Below are 17,999 nucleotides of genomic sequence, written 5' to 3'. Positions count from 1 at the left end.
ACACTTTAATAAGTGACTTCTCTCAACAGGAGATAAATGCCAAAAGCCCAACAGCAGCCAACCAAAACTTATGGTCCAACCTAGGATCTATTATTCAAATCCTAAAGTAATAATAGATCCAAGGCTTTCTCAATGCTGACAAGCAGAGTATATCCATCTGAGCATCCATGTATAGGACATGACAAAGCCTCCTGCAGATTCCTGGTGGCCAAGAGCTGTTCCACTCTACCTTTAGGTATTTTGGTCCTTCAGGCTGGTACCCCTCTTTATTACCTAAGTTTTCCTTTCAAATTGAAGTGCTGTTAGCAACCTTCTGCTGATTGGTTAGAGTTGGGGTTTTTGTTTCAATTCTCTAAATGAATCAGTTAGAACTAGCATTCAGTTAGTTCTGGAATATGTTTAAGCTAGGCTTTGGCCTAATGAGAGGAGTCTCACTCATACCTTTTCCCTGCCCTTGAAGGAGATGACACATTCATAAATCTGCATCCTCTCCTGCAACAATCCATGTGATTTGAGACTTAGAAGTCCAAGAAATAGCAGTTTGGTTTGCTAGGCTACAGTTCAGTGTTCAGTATGGGCTGAAAAGCCCCACGCTGTCCTGTTCTCCCACAGTCACTCCTGCATTTCTGTAATGACCTTCCTTGAATGGGTAAAAGCATTCTTGTGTCTCCCTTCCAAGCCAGGTCAGGGAACCAGCCCAAACTAAAAAGTAAGGGAACGACCAGAGAAGCAGATCCCTCTTCTCTTCTTCTCATGAATGTTTCTCCCAATGTGAGGGAAGGGAGAAGTGGGGTGAAATGGGCAAATATGGGGGACAGAATTGCTCCTTTTCTGAAAGGGTACCAGCCTGTGCTAGTGTGACAAGACCATGAACACACCACACTGGATGCTGAAAAGGCTTCTGAGAAATAATTCTAATTTTAAGTTATTGGTTTTCAATTATTGTGTTGAATAATTCCATTACCTTAAAATTCAAAATTAATGAATTATATGTTTAATACAATTACTTTCAAATGCGGCACATAACACTCTCCACTTAAAAAATTTGTTCATACAGAAAAAATCTATCAGAAGAATCTTAACATGTAATATCCTCAATTGTCATACACTGAGGTACTTTGTAAGAAATTGGGAATTAAACTGTAGCTGCGCAGTACCATCCTCTACAGCTGTGGTTGAATTTTATCCAGCGAATAATCTAAAATGTTACAACTACCACAGGACCTGTAGTGCAAAAGACCACATTCCTGTGTGAAATATAACAGGTATTAACAATGCAACAAAGAAAACTGAAAACTGTGTGAGAATTGTGAAAATTCAAACATCTTTTGTTCCTGCAGTGCATATATTTCCATGGTTACCATGTGGGGAGAAAAAAAAAGAATACAGTTTAAGAATGAGTTTCAAGAACAACATTTTCTAGGGCACTACTATAAAGTATCTTGAAAATGTATTGCATTTTTGAGCAAAGGTTTTTAGCAAATTCGAGTAGTTAATACAAATATGCAAATTAATCAGATTTTCCTCTTACAGTCAAAACCACCTACCAAGAAGAATATTTTCAGCACCTGCTGCAGATTCTCTCTAATTAAACTCTGCCTCTCTGCACCATTAAGATTCTGGCCAACTGGTCAGCACCCACTTCCCTCTCCATATCACTGCACCACATTTCCTCTGTAGAAGTTCAGTGACTACAAAGGAGAACATACTTTATCCTCCTTCTATCCTGAAGCTATCCCTGAGACCAGGGTATATGGCTAGATTATTAGCAACAGTAAGCATAAATCTGCAGGTAGTTGATTTTATCCGCACATTGACTAATGAATTCCCTGCAAGCAAGGAATAATACCACACACGCTCATGCACAAATACCCCTTCCTCTTAAAAGTAACCTTTAGAAGTTTTACTAAACTAACTTCCTCCTTATACTCCAAACTAAACAACTGCAGGGGCTGTTCACTGTATGGATGCATTTAACAAGTTACTTGTGAAGAGCAACTATTTTGTTGCTTTTCATTTTTTTCCAATATTTAACACAAGGCATAAAAATAAGACTATGGGCACCCACCAATCTTGGACTGCGTGCAGTTATGTCAAGTCCACTTCCCATAAACTACCTTGTCCCAGCCCTTACATTATTAAAACTCCACAAAAATTCTCATGTAGATACTTTGGGATCAGCAAGATGTCTTCACAGCTGTCAGGATAAATCAGCAAAATAGTTCTTCATCTCCTCACAAGGTCTGAGCTTCTGACACATCGCTGCACTGACATATCTCCTGCAGAACATGCTTTCAATATTTACAGGAAAGGGTTGCCTGCAGTAACCAGCCAAGCAGGAGAAGTTCATTTATACCCTTAAATAGCAGAGACTGGCTTCCTGAATAAGGAAGTCTTATGTAAATAAACACATTTCACAATTCAACACATCGAGTGAATAACAAGTTTTTGTTTGTCTCAGGGTTAAGGCAAGCAAAAAGTAGCTAAGACTGTTTATTCTCCATTCTGATAAAGAATGAGATTTTAGAGAGAAACTGTGTAAATTCAGCACTTATTTGTCATAAAAGCATACATAAAACTTGCACAGAACTGAAGTGCAAAACCTGGAAAAATAAAGCTAAAGAAATGAAACCACATTAATTCTTAATGGGCTGGGGTGTCTATCAGCAGCTAAAAATGAACAAAGAAAAACAACAAAAATATTTTGCAAGTTACAAAACTGCCTGTAAGAACCTCCACAATTAAAGCTGGGAAACTCCTGTGAACTTTGGCCTACAACAGCAGGACTAAAAGAAAGTCTCAGAGTAACCAACAACAAATATATAAACAATTTGAGATGTTAGCTAAAAAATGAGGGCAAACCCCAAATCTTTCTGGTAAAAAAAAATGTAAGTAATGTAATGGGGACTAGAGCAAGTCAGAGTTCAAGATTACAACACACCAAATACCCTTTCCTTCGGAGACAGCTTGATTCTGTTCACCTCACTATTTGCTTCTGCCCCAAACCAAGCACTGTGAGCTACTGTTCACTTTATGGATGCATATTAAGAATTATGTCAATGCAACAGCTTTTGCATTGTCCTTTTCTAATATTTTGTACAAGAACTAGAACAAAACATGAACCCAAGTTAACACCCAAGAAATTGCCCTATTTTGCTGTCAGAGGCTAATGAGTAACAAGGGGGGAAATTTTGAAAAGAAGGAAGCATTAGTCCCACGAGACACACATAGGAAGATGTCTGGTTCTGGCACCCAGAAATTCCATGCCATCCTTCCATATTTTACAGTCTTTTGAGCAGCAAGAATAATCAGTTGCTGCTTGTTGTCCCTTGCTGTTTGAAATGTTCCCAGTGCACATAACCAATATATTTATACTACCTTCCTTCATTCTTCACTCCTTACACATGCCTGTGCTCTAGTGTGGACAAAACGGGACAGTATTTCAGCAGAGTCCATCAGCGTGGCTCACGCCCTTTCCATGTACTGCTCCGTCTCCACACACATCTGGTAACTGTATTTTGAGTGCAAATGTCTGTGTCAGCAATTACCTCTATTTGCAGTTTTGGAAAGTAGTAGCCCAATCATGTAATTAGTGACACTTCAGAATATTAAGCCTATTCTTACTGAAACAGAAGATTCAGCAGACTACACACCTTTCACCCCTGAGAGCTGGGGCTATTAGTTACCTGACCTTACAGTTTTATCTGTTCAAGCTGTTCAAAACCAAAGTCCAAGTCCAAAGAAACAGCAAAACAGCTTTTCCTTTGAGTCTTTCTAGAAAAAAAATCTAATCATATAACCAGATCTTTTTTTGGGGGAGGGAAAAAAAAAAGAAGAAATAAAAGGGAAAAAAACCTAGCCACTTGTACTTGCAATTGAAGAAAACACATCATTTTTTCATCAAGGTTTCACTTGCATCTTGGTCGTCTTTCACAAGGAAAGCATCTGATTTTATCCGCTGACAGGGTGTAATGTAACACTGCTGCAGTAAAGCCAGCCACAAAAATGCAACGAAAAGCATAAGTGGTTTAAATAGGGAAATGTTTACAGCAAAGACTTAATCTTGATGGAGCAGGAGATAGTCACCTTTCCCTTGTCAAAATTAGACTAATACATAGGTATTTTTGATTGGGAATCAACACCTGTTACAAGTTGTAGCTTTTTATTTCTATTTCTAAATGGAACTGGGAGTCTGCATGTCAAGATGAATAAAATCTACAGATGCAAATTGCAGAACAAACCCCCAGGGAAAAGAAAAAATCCCCAACCCTGAAAAGAACCACTACCCCCTAAAAAACTCACACCACTAAACAAAAAACCAACATAATTATTGAGGTTACAAACAATAACCTCTTTCTCACCTAGCTTGTGTGAAATTTATTCCTTTATGACTCGATCATAAGAGAATATCCAAACAAAAATCACCCATAACTCAGAATTCACAGAGCTGATTTCCACAAATCTCAGCTCCTTTGGAGGCTATGACCTAACCATAGGAGAACCAGAGGAAAAAGTGATGGAGAACCCAGCCTGGTAACAGCTGGTGAGAAGTGGAGACTCTGTGACCCCAGGAGAGACCTCTCCATGAGCAGGCGAGGCAGCCGCGTGACACGGAGGAAATGCGGGGAGGCTGTCGCTTCCCCCACTTCCCCCAGAGACTGAGCAGGGCCAGGTGGTGGCAGGGATGTCGGGATGCCACTGTGTCCCTGCGGGGCAAGCCCCTGCAAGGCCGGCTGTGGGACGGTGTGGCCACAGCAAGTCCCTAGCGGGCAGGTCCAGGCTGTGCTGCCAGCACCCCTGCAGGGATGTGGGGGCACACCCCGGGGGCTGGGACACCACTGCCAGGGACAGCCTGCATTTCTGTGCACTTGAACAGCCACGGAGGATGCTGCACCACAAACCTCCATCATGTATGCACCAAGTACGGAAACATTGCCTAAATAACTGTATCAGTTTTGACATTTGTACTTTGTACACCAAGGAAATGACAGCCACGCTTTCCATTCTGGGGAAGATGACCTCAACACATTTGTATGAGATAAGTATAGACAAGCTCATATTAGATAAGGCAGTGGGATAACTCCTCCCAGTCTTTATCTCATGCCATGTACACAAGTGAAACCTTTGTAAAAATGGTCTTTTAAATTTGTAGTATTAAGCAAAACCACAATGACATGCACACAAACCCCACATACATGATTAACTGCTCTTTCTTTTCAAAAATTCCCTGTCTCAAGACATTTCCCAAAGCTCCAGACTATCTGAAACAAAAAGGCATCATTTCGGAAACCAGCATATTTGGGCTTTTTGCAAACAATTTTCAAAGGATATATTTTTCTAAGAAAACAAATTTACAGAGTCGATATATGAAAAAACCCCAACTTTCAATAATATTGCAAGTAGGAATATAGCACTTCATAACTCCATTATATTAAAAGTCCCTCACAGATAAGTAATCACAGTGGTTTTGGAAAGTAAATACCTGATAAGTTAACTAGATCTATTACAGTATCTCATTTCAAATGGGGCTCCCCTCCCTTACTTCCATGAATGACCTCAACTATTCTGCCATCCCAGCATTTAGAAAACTAAAAATCATAGCAGAATAAGCTGGTTCAGATGAAAAACAACAAAAGCCTGTTTTGAATTTTTAGGTGATGATTACAATAATTTCAGAAGGCCTCTCTTATTTGTATCAATTCACAGAAAATAATTTACTGGAGTGACACAGAAAATTAAGAGAACAGACATGTATATATTCAATTACAAAATTGTCCAAATCGGGTATTTCTAAAAGAAAGCTTTAAAATAAAATTTAAAACACTAAATACCAGTCACGCAAAGCAAACTGTTTAATAAAAAAACTGCAGATCTTTAAGACTAATAATTTTACATAGAAACCCACAGTGAGTCGATTACAAAAACAAAGAAATCAGCAGTCGATGCAGCTCTGCAGACAAGAAAGGGAAACGTGGTAGATTTTCCCTGATTGTGAAGACGGAACAAAAAATGTGTCAAAAGAGAACAGAAAAGACTTACCATTCATGCTGAAGAGCTAGTTTTCAGAAACATATTGCTCCAAATATTAATCCAACAGTTGATGAAATATGTTAATCTCTACCAAATCAGTGCTTCAATCTCTAAATACACTTACACACTAACCAGAAAGACAGCACACAGAATCCAGAGAGCTGCTCTTCCTTATGAGCTCCTTGTGATGCAAAAAACCACGAAGCACAAGATACCAGTAGAATATCAAAATCAATATTCAGGACACGGGTATTTGGTTTTGCTCATTAACTACTACTGCTCTGACCAATGCTACCTATTCATGTCTAAAGCAACTCAAAATGGCAGGGGAAAAAAGCATGCAAACACCAGGAGGGTTTAAGATGTTCTCAATTATATCAAGCACTGGTTGTTTCCATGGCAACCTTAGACCAGAATTATCTGTTGACTTGTACCCAACTAGTAGTTATTCTAAAGCTTTAAGCAATTCATACAGTATGCTCTGCACAGTATTTCATATTTCACATGCATTTTTCTCTCTACACACACATATAAAAGTAACTATTCAGCTAAATCTCTATAAATTATTCTACTGTATTTGGAAGTATACTGGTATTATTTTGAATCAGAGACCAAATGATATTCTTTTGACTGTTCAGCACCCATCCACTTTCCATTTAGGGACTATGAAGATGGCAGATACACTAGTGGTGACTCTCCTGACCATTTCAATTATCAAAGTTGTTGATACTCAAATGCAGATTCAGAAAACACTTACTGGTTCAAGAATGTAAGACACACTGATCTGTCTCTACATTCAAAACCAAGCAGCCTCGTTCTCCTTTCCTTTCGAATTTCAATTTTTCAAAGAGCAACAAGCAACTAAGAAAACAAAGCAAAAATCAAAATATAGGTTCCATATAGTTGCAAGCAGTCACAGTCAAGACTTCTAAACACAGAATGAAATGCATCGTTCTGATGGCTCCCATCATGTCCCTCTCACCCCTGGGCAGTGCAGTACAACTGACCTGGTTACCAGGCCAGGCTGTACCATCACATGTGTGCTCAGTCAGCTTTTTAAAACAGATTTTGAGGCCTGTGGTGCCTAGTCACCTCTGCTCTACTGGACTCTGAGGATATTACAAAACACATTAATTTTATGCATCCGACCAAGTATCCAAGGCAAGCTGGAGAAACTGCATGCTTTAGATACAAAAATAACAAAGCAAAGATGTTAAGTTTCAAACTCAGCCACTGAAAAGCCCCTAAGGCCATAGACCACATGGCAATTTACTCAAACCACAACACTGACAACAGCGACTGACAACCCCAAGTCCACCCAAACAATCAGCAGCTCCTTCACCTTTAGCAACCCCAGAGCTTCAGCAGAAACCCGCAGTAAAAGAAAAGAAACAGACCTGCTATTGTATTTTATTACAGCAGAAGATATAAATACATTAACCTCCTTTTTAAATGGATTCTACCTGAAGCCTAAAACAATAAAAATTCTGAGAAGTCACTTTCCAATTTTTTTTTCAGGAATTAGAGTATTTTCGCCTTGAAGTTCGAGAGTAATTCATGCTGTCTGCTAAGTAGCTTCACCTAAAACTTTACACTAAGGTTACTAGGTTGCAGTGATATTGGCAGAATAGTTGAGAATATTAAAATATCCTTTCCAAGACAAACACCAACATGTTTCTAGAACACTGCTTATTCATTAAAGTTTCTGTGAAATTAATCTACAAGCTGAATTCAATGACTCTAGGCAATTCTATGACATTGCACTCCTGGATATAAAACCCCTTCACAAAAAAACCCCCAAAATTACTCCTAAACAACCAAACCAACCAAAATGAAATTAACAAAAATCCCCAAACACCTTGCTTCTCTTTCATGTCTTACAAACTATTTTCACAGATTATGTATTTTTCTGAAGATCTAATTAGGAGTCAGGAGTAGACAGAAACACCTCCTCCACTATACTCCTTTTCTATCACTCTGGCTACAGTGGCAGCAAAATGAGAGCCTTTAAATGTGGACTCAATTCATGGGTATCTACAGTAATTTATATTATTATTTTAAAAAATAATCTTGAGGCTGAAAGTTTCAGGATAAAGATTCAGAGCTTCATCCTAAAACCAAAGCTACACAGTTATCCACCATTCAGTTACCAGCTCAGCAACTTCAGCTCAGAAAACTGCATGCAACTGCTCTGCTTAATTACAACTTAAAATAGCATTCACAGAACAGCCATTTTCACCATGTTTATCCAGAGACAAGACAGTCCATTTCCTCATCAAACATGTCACACAAGGAAGAAGCTTGCCTTACGAAGAGGGGGGAAAGCAGACACTGGTACACAAACAGGTCGCAATTTGTGAGTGTCAGTAGGTCATTACCATTTTTTTTCTTCATGTTATATAAACAAAAAATGCTTCAGTGTTTTTTCAAATAGCTATTTACATTAAAAAGAGCTTCTACATAAACATAAGTATGTGCCTATTTTTACCAAGCTGAAAATATTTTGGAGAAGTGAAAGCTCAGAATTTATGCACTTTCATCATTTATCTTCCCAACAAACCGAGTCAATTCTTTCCTGTATAATTTGGGAGACCTAGATTTAATCTATTTTAGATCACTGCATTAACACCTTTTTGTTTCCATGTTTACTGCTTAACCTCTGAGAATAGATTCATTCCCTACTCATGTAATATTTTAAATTTCAAGTAAGAAGTATAAATACTGATTTTCTTCATGGTAACACTGTGATGCTAAGCATTTCCAACATGGTCTAACTTCAACTGAAATAATTGTGCTATCTCAAATCCATCAATGAATCTGAAATTTGGAACAAAATTATCATAAATTATCATATTGTAACATTTTAAAAGGAGTATTTAACCAGAGACAAGAATTGCTATGCAAAATACTACACAGCCTTAAAATTAAAAAGAAAATCAAATGTCAATTTATTTAGATTGTGATTTTCTTGAATTCTCTTTTATTATTCAAAATACAATCATGAAAACTTTTAATCCATACAAATAATACTGTAAACTGTTCACTAATTAAGAAATTAAAGCTAATCAGCATTCCCACACTAAGTTAATATGTAACAGTTAAAATCAAACACAATTTTATATTGTTTACCACTATTATACAGCATTTTTGATGTATTTATCCTTTAAAATAAAACCATGAATGATGAAAATCCTTTTAATTAGAATTTTAATCTGGACAGCAATGTCTGCCTATTTCGAAGTTTAAACATTTTAGTCTTTAGTTAAGGCCTTCTATTTCTGCTGAACTCACAGATTTAATGTGAAAATGAAATAAGTAATCTAGAAGTAAGAACTGGGGTGGGGGCTTGCCAAAACAAGTCAACTGTGCTTTGAAAGTAAAGAAGGAATGCAGGATACGTTCTCCTGCCAGCCACCAGTCCATGAACCAGCCTCCATCTCCCCTTGCCTGATGCAAGATGCTCTTCTTCCCATTAATACCTTTAGGTAATGACTTATAAAATACCCCAGGACGTATCACACATCAGTGTTCACACTTCACTCGGGAGGCAAACTGAAGAGCAGACACCTATAAAAGAAACAAACCCCTCCCCACACTTACTTGATTGGTCCCACTGGGCAGTGAACTCAGAGCACTGTTGGCTCTCATTTTCCAGAGCCGCTTTCTGCTCGTGCGCACCACTCTTGGCGTGCCTGTGGAAGAGGCGATTAGCGAACCCTTCCAGCCTCTGCAGCGCCGTGGCTGTCCCCGTGCCCTGGGTACCAGGGACCTCCTTGTGCCCTGCCATCCACACACACCAGCAGCTCTCACAAAAGCAAAAGAGACAACATCTGAAGGGAGCTGGACAACCCAGCGCCACTAAGAGCTGTGCATGTGTCGAGCTTCCTGCCTGCAGTGTCTGCTAACCACGACTCTCTTCTACTTCCTGTTAAGGAAAGCTCTATCATGTGCTGGTTTGTACAGTGAAAAGTCTCTTTTCATGTAAATTGAAAAGTATTTTGGTTTTTAAAAAACAAGCAATAATTTCTCTATCGTGTGTTCTCGTTACTTTTTAATGCATTACACTTCATATTTAAGTATACATTTTATGTTAGAGTATTACAAACAACCTGTTCCAAAGTAAAGATCAGAAAGTAGATAGGTGTTTTTTTTAATTTACCACAACCACATGTGAGGAAAAAACCAAAAGTAACTGTTCTGCAGTTCCTCCCCTGTTATTAAGATGGAGTACTACATCATCACAGCAAACATAACCAGCTGGAATCTAATCATTAGTAATCTCATGCTTTCAACTAATCAACTTCCTAAGCAAGGAAGTTACTTGCAAACATTACTGAATAAACTTATTTTAGTATTGGAGGAAGAAAACCCCACATTATTCTCCTCCTTTGTGGATAAAATCAGCAAGGAAGTTGAATTCTCTTGCACATTTAAACACAACCATTGTACTTTTTCAAACTGAGTTCTACTTACTCTGCAAATGAACCAAAAGCATTTAACTTGTTGCTGGTAAGATTTCATTCTTTGACAAGAAATCTTAGTATGTTCAACTGTGGAGTAAGTCTAGAAAGTGTAACTTTTAATAGCACAAAATATAAGGAAAATAAACTGAAAGTTGAATTTAACATTACAATTATTTACAAATGATGTAATTTTGCATGTTTACAATGGGTAATACTAAATATTTGTTTTTGTGAAAATGGAAACACATATATTTCTGCATATCTACAATGTGGCATCCTAAAACTTTAGGCTATTCTTAAGAAAGATTGAAATATCTTTTTCACAATCTGTCTCCTGTCTTACAGTCAACACGTGTTAAAGACATACCTCTCATTTTTCACCACCATACTTCTCACTGCATAGTTTTCAAATGTCAGCAGATACCCACCCTTGGACATTATATAACCATTTCATAACAGCCCTGTGCCTCAGAAAAAACCCTCATGCTGACAAACTGCCCATGACAATGATAAAATAATAAAAATGCCAACAGACAGATTTTACAAATTAGGCTACATTCGTCCTCATGGGCACTGCTGCATTTGTGATTGGCCTCAGCCAGCACAACTCATTACATTTCTAGACTCTACACAAAGCCCAGGAATGCCCTGTGCTTGCAGGCTCCAGATACTCTGGAAATGTAAGTTCTTTCTCCAGCCCCTGTTCAAAATTTGGAACCAACTCTCTAAATGCCTACATTCTGCAAAGCCATCCGGCAATTTGGGTGAGCATCAGCTGTCTCAGTGGTGACCAGGCTGCTCTTCCATCAGGGTCTAGTGCTGCAACCTTCCCTGGGTGACACCTCACCTCATGCCTTCCAGCCTTTCACCTGCTCTGTTCCAAGACCAATTATGACATCCACAACATCCCATTGGGGTTCAAGGCTCTGCTGCCCGGAACAAGATGTAGTGAAGATGCTGAGGATCTGTTTGCCTTGCCAGGGGTCACAAATAGGCAGAGGGGATATATTACATGCCATATATAACCAAACAGAGTAAGGCCATGCACCTTCCACACAACAACATAAAAAAAATATTTAAGACAACATCAAGATGCTTATTCCGTGCATGGCGATCTCTCTGGAGCTGGAGAGCCTCTCTGGAATTGCACAGATGTGCTCCCCCTGTAGCTCACTGCAAGTCTTTGGGCACTGAGAGAACCTTTCCAAGAGACTCATATTCTCTCTAACCTTGGCTTAGAGTAAACAAAGCCCCAGTAAATAAAGCTACCTGGATGATGGTGTGCTTATCTTGTCACTCTGCTCTGCCATGGTTCTGAGCCTTTACACTACTGTTGTCTTATCTTTCACACAGGTCTTCAACTAACTCATTTTGCTTCCCTGATCTGAAAGACAGTAATTTACAAAATTCACATTACATAAGTTACAGTCTATCAGCCATGTTGAGTCCATTGAGACATGTGGAAACTGCCGGAGAGCAACTCTGCCCACCAAAATTCTGAGCTCTTAATGCACCCTAATGCACCCTAATGTCTAACCTGGACACTTGAGGGAGGGGCCAGAAATAAGAACCATAAATAACTCTATACTCTGACGTCACAGAAGTAAGGGGTTCAAGTGAAAACATGTTACCAAAAAGGAACTCTTAGAAGAAATCCTAAGAGAAAACCTGAATTTGCCAGAATTGTATTAATTACTGCCAGTGTACACAGTTAGGGAAGTTCTGCACACATAAAACATGAAAAGAAAGTGTTGGTCACATTTTCACAGATAGTAATACACTTTCCTAATCTAGGAAACTCTTGGCATTGCCCAATGACAATACAAAAATACCCCATAAACCCACATCTCACATGGCTTTCAATGTCTTCAAATGAAGTCCATGATTTTTAAAGGCAGAACTTCCTATTTCCTTTTACTTAATCTTTCATCTTATTGACACACTGATCTTCCAATTAATTATTACATCAAGTACATTATATGCTATACAGGAAGAACAGAAGGCAAGAAAATATGAAATTTCTCTTCTGTAAGAGATAATAAAGTTCCAATTTCTTGCAGCCAAAGTCAAAACTGAAATGTTAATTTCCTTTAGACAGAAATCTTACTTCTGCTATCTTCCGACCACCAAATCTTGGCAAAATTTTAAAACACATTCAAAAACTCAGAGCGGTAAGACATTCAACTCTGAATTTGAACATTGCATGTGCAAATTCTGGTATTTTGATAAACAGTATCTCAGTAAAAACTCTCCACAGTTTTATAAAAAGCAACATCATGATGATAGTCAAGGACAAGGGCTAACACTGCAGTCCTCTAAAAGCTGATAAAGGCAACAAAGCCATTCACACTTTTCCTGATGGCCAACCTCCAACCTTGGGCACATTTCCCAGGGGCTGATGCCCTGTGGCATGTTACAGCACACAGCACTAGAACCCAGGCACATGCCTTCCAGCTCCTTGCTGAAAAAGAATCCACCAGCTAGCTACATGGACAATTTATTTTTAATAATCTCTGCTAAAACAGTATTTCTCAATTTCTAAGAAGAAACTCTACCCTACCAGTCAAACCTTAGAAATGAAGGATTAAGAAAGAGAGAACACTCCTCTCCTCAAAGGACCCAGATGGTTGAGTAACAGCATGTTACCATGTGTTGTAACTGTACTTGGAAATCGTTTTAAATATTTTTAAAGGATAATGTGTGCATTTTTCTATATTCAGGCAAAGCAGGACTGTACAAATAACACCATTCTCTAGTGTTTAATGAAGGTTAACCCTGAGAATCTTGCAAGCAAGAACAAGAGCTTTTAAGACAATTAAATTTATTCCTTGACAGGACCTAGAAAAATGGGTTTACGATACACAACAAATTTCAGATCACCTACAGCTAAATGAAATTTAGGTCTTAATTCCAAATCTTGAAACAGTATTTTTCTGGTTTCACGTTCTATTTCTCTAAATAAAAATACTCTTTTCTATCTTATTTTAAATATTAAACATATTGTTGTTTTAAATTGAAATATTTATTTTTTTTCACAGGAGGCCTCTTTCTGTATTAAAGAGACATACTGCAACATTTTCTGCATATTTATTTTTTTTGTAATCAATGGAAAAAATAACTTAAACAAACCTTATACATGACTAATAAAGAAGTTTTTTTCCCCTAGAGGTTAAAGAAAGTTTATTTATTTGCTTTAAAAATTGATGACTTGATGAAATACATTTTCTCCTTTATGCATCAGTTATTTCAAGAACGAAAGATGAAAATCTAACTTCAGCATTTATTATTTATTACAAAAGGAATGAGCAATTACTTGATACAAAGTGTTAGTGAGGGGTCCTCCATTTTTCAGAGCTTGGGGATCTTGCCAAATTTTGCTGGTCTCTTATTGACCGATAAAGTGTTTAAAGTTGAAGTATATGTATATGTATATGTAAGTTGAAAGAGGCAGGCAACACATTTCATAAAAAGAAAACAATTTAAGTGTCTAATTTTGAATTAGTAAACACAAAAGTTTATAAGCATTTAATGATTCTCAAATTGTTTACACTATATATATTAAAAAACCCTAGCGTCTGTACTATAAGCCTTAAGCAATACGTGTGGTATTTTTCTAGTTGTTATATAAACCTTGAGAGAAAAGGATGTGAAACAAAGTATACAGATAGCCCTTTTGTACCTTAAAAACCCCCCTACATTTTCATCTGAAATTATGTAATTGAACACAATCCATTTTGAGTTTTGCCAGGCATGCATATTTCAGAAGGAATTATGGGTAGAAAGAGACAGAGAAAGGCTCTTGAAAAAGCAGATGTGTTTTGATTTCCACTGTACATCCAGCACTATTCCACTGGGCTGCCTTTCTTCTCAAACACACACGGAAGGAGGAGCAGTATTTGCAGCCTTAATGGCTCTCCATTTTGAAACAAAGATTTTTCAAGATGTACATAAAGAAAATAAACACAATCAGTAGCTTCATTGTTTAACAAAACACAAGAAAGCAAACCCAGAGTGTTTCAGTGTGCCTCTGTGCCTACATTTTTTCTGACAAGGTTAACCCTTCCTAGAGAGTCCCTCCGAGAGCTGCACTGAGGCTGGGACTGCAGCACTGCTATAAATAGGAGTGCCAGGAGGAAGTTGTTGCTATGGAAACACTGCTCATATTTCTATTTTGACACCGTAGGACTCTACTGGCATCTACTGTACACCAGTTTAACTGCAGCACACATTTAATACCTTCAGCTCTCAACAGGAAGCATTAATTTAAGCTCACATGGTCAAACAGCATTGTTTACTTGTTAACCATGATGATATAAAATGAATAAAAAAATAAGTGAGAACTTGGAGGAAAAAAGACAGAAAGACGTCAAATTCAGCATCTGATTTTTCATCTGTAAGCTATAAGTTCTTACTCTTCCTATCAGTTTTCTTGTCAAAATTTGACAAATTCATCATCCAAGATGTTGAGATTTTCTGTGGACATATACCATGGCAGCAAAACAAGTTCTCTCATTTCTACCAACACATTATCTGGTCTTTTTGACATCAAATACCTTGTAATTACAGTCCCAAATCTAGCACTGACAAGAAGGGGACAGAGAACTCTCTCAGTACAAAAGGCAAATCTTCAACACAACTGTCCAGTTTGCCAAAGACAACTGGATTCTCTCCTAAGACATCACCCTGCTCCATGTTTGTCTCACAGCTTCCCTCACGGTGCTGTGCCAATGGTTGCCAATACGACAGTTCAGACTGCAAGACTGACTTTGGCAGAATGTGAATAAAAATTACACAATTGCTCCATAATAAAACAAAGGTTAGCCAGGAACCATCATTGAAACAAGCTTCTTTCACACAAGTACAAGAGATCTGTACTGGTGAAATCTGCTTGGTGTCCATGCCCTACCAAATCACACATTGCTCATGTAACCCTCTGTAGTTACCTGCTAGCACAATTTATGAGTTTGACAGCCCTTCAGAAGTCTCATACAAACCCCGTTCCTTTGCAACAAAAGAGAAAGTACCTATATAAGTGGGTTTTGTTATATTTACACAAAATAGTAGTCTGCCAGGAGTAAGCTGGTTTCGCTTTTGAACCAATGAGGTCTAGAAAAACTATGTAAGTGTATGGACTTAAAATTAAAATCCAAGGTTAAATCGTGAAGCAATTTAGCATGAACTCAGTTGCTCTGCCTCTCTGAAAAACTTAACAGCAAATAAAGGTTTTGGTCCACTTAATTTACATCAAACTGATTACTACTGTCAATTAATATTGAGCATTGATGGGTTATTGATCCAAACTGAGTAAGATGAAGTTCTTGAATTAAAGAACCATGCAGACATTTTGCTCAGTATCTGACTGGGCTCGAGGAGAAGCTCCCTGCTTCCATCCTGGCCATTCTCCATCAGAACAAGGATGCTGAAGATCTGGCTCTCACGGGCACCGTAAAGGCTCCCGCAGGATCTTGGCTACAAGGAAGCTTTGGGTAGAGGAGCTCGACTTTTTCCAAAATCTACAAGTTTGGTCTATCCTTGGTTTAGCTACTTAGCTAAAGGGACTTGTAAGGAACTCCCCCATATGAGGCACACTTAGGTTTGAAAACCCCTTTCTACTACACATTAAGCATTATGTGTCCTGAATCAGAGTGCCACACTCAACAAATTATTATTAATCCTGAGAGATCTGAAGTCATATTTACAGATAATTTTTGACACAGGATAATAGGAGGAAGTGAGAGAAGGGACAACAGTAAATGTTCACCTAAACTGAAGTCTTACAGGCAAAAATTATTCACTATATTAGCAGCTACACTTCACTATCAGATCTGTACTGTACAGTAAAAGACCAGAATGCTAAATGCTAGAGTAACCAGAGACATTTTAGTAACACTTTCAGGAAGCCAATCTACATTTTAAATCACCAGCACACTTCCTAGGGGAAAAAATAACTCAAACCAAATGACTCCACCTTGAGCTAAGTATTTTAAATTCATACCTTAGTTTTCCTCCAAAACCGGAGTGTTCCTTGATTATATTATGACATTTAGGTTCAATTAGAAAAATATCCAAATAAGAAAGAAAGCAAACCCAAAGTAACTCTATTGGAAGGGATAGTGCTTTTTCATACACTGAAGAAGTACAGAGTGCAAATTAGAATACAGTGGTGGCTTTAATAAAACACAGTCTGAAGCACAGAACACGTGGCCATGTGCTGCAGAGATGCACTCCCCACGGCACAGCCCCTGTATTCCAGTGCCTCACCAGAACACAGGCTGCCCCAGAGGGCCCTGGCCCTCCACTCCTACCAGCCTGCTCAGCTTCACATACCCCACCAAACAGGAAAAGTGAAGCACTCAGTCTCCCACAGCAGCTAGACTGGAACACGGGCATTAAACCCTGAAAACAGAGAGGATGCTGCTGGCCACAGGACAAGAGGCTGCAGAATGTGTAAGAGGGATTTAAGAGTTTACACAACACCTTGTGCTCACTAAGTGGAATCTCAGCTACAGGAACTTGCACAGCTGCAGAGGAATCAGAAGCACAGCTCAGAAAACAAGATTTCTCTATATACTGAAGTTAATTATGCCGTGTTTACAAAATATATGTTAGACTGCACTTAAATGGAGTAAAAAATGCCACACTGGTTTAAGACCAAACAAAACATGAGGTACAAAAACTATAACACTGAACAGAAAATTTTAGAAGTACTCAGTCATTCATCTGTAATGTGTTGTATAAACACAACTGAATATCTCAGATTTTTTAGAGGGGAAATAATTCACACATCAACCTTCTAATTACTGGCTATTTTTTCTTAGTGAGACAGCAACAAAGTTCACAGATCGTACTTTTCCCCCTGTGTTTGATGGGGTGTAATTTACAGGTTCTCATTTATAACAAATTTATTTCACATAAGGTGAATTTATTTATTATTTGTCTGAATATATTCTTAAATAGTCTTTACATTTGGATATAACAGAAATAATTTACCAAGTTTTAAAAAAATCTTAAAATTAAACATTTCCCTTTGGCTATTTATGAAATGCGTTTGCCAGTAAGCAACAAGCACTTTGCTTTGCAGCCCACATAACCTTCTGGCATTCCCAAGTCTTACTTTACAAAAAGAACAACTACAGCTTGGACAGGCAGAATGGTCAAAAGATATCTTTCACTCTTTCATTTACAAAGAATGAGATAAATTGTAAATGTACTTGTAAATGACTACAAGTATATTTAATTTGTTTTTATGTTTGGTTAAGAGCACAGGAAAGCAGAAAGCACTTTTCAGGAAAGAAACACTACAAGAGTAAACACTGTGTTTATTTTCTCCTTTTTTTGTGGATAAAATACGCCAATCTTTGTAATTCTCTGAATAAAGTCAAGCAATTCACGTGGCATGCCAGCTCCACATGCAATATGAATATCAGGAAAGATATAATTCCTTAATACTCAAACTTTCCTTTTCCAAACAAGTATCCTCAAACTTTTAATTGTATTTTCCCTTTC

The 17,999-nt window shown here is 38.0% G+C and overlaps 1 protein-coding gene across 4 annotated transcripts in view; it reads right to left on the bottom strand.

Moving 5' to 3' along the window:
- The window catches only part of PRKACB (protein kinase cAMP-activated catalytic subunit beta), a 64,387-nt gene that overhangs the window by 22,035 nt on the left and 24,353 nt on the right, over nucleotides 1–17,999 (bottom strand). Inside the window, exon 1 of one of the 4 annotated variants that reach the window (XM_063407374.1) lies at nucleotides 9,631–9,832. The exons of 2 other annotated variants lie outside the window; for them this stretch is intronic. In XM_063407374.1, the coding sequence (XP_063263444.1) occupies nucleotides 9,631–9,817 (187 nt within the window). In that variant the 5' untranslated portion in view covers nucleotides 9,818–9,832. Of the gene's footprint in view, nucleotides 1–2,170; nucleotides 2,189–9,630; nucleotides 9,833–17,999 lie in introns of those variants that run through there. One more of the 4 variants, XM_063407378.1, reaches the window with a different exon arrangement.

The sequence above is a fragment of the Prinia subflava genome, chromosome 10, assembly GCF_021018805.1.
Source record: "Prinia subflava isolate CZ2003 ecotype Zambia chromosome 10, Cam_Psub_1.2, whole genome shotgun sequence".
NCBI classification, from domain to species: Eukaryota; Metazoa; Chordata; class Aves; order Passeriformes; family Cisticolidae; genus Prinia; species Prinia subflava.
Note: the sequence above shows the minus strand (reverse complement) of the source record. Positions and strands in the feature narration are given on the sequence as shown.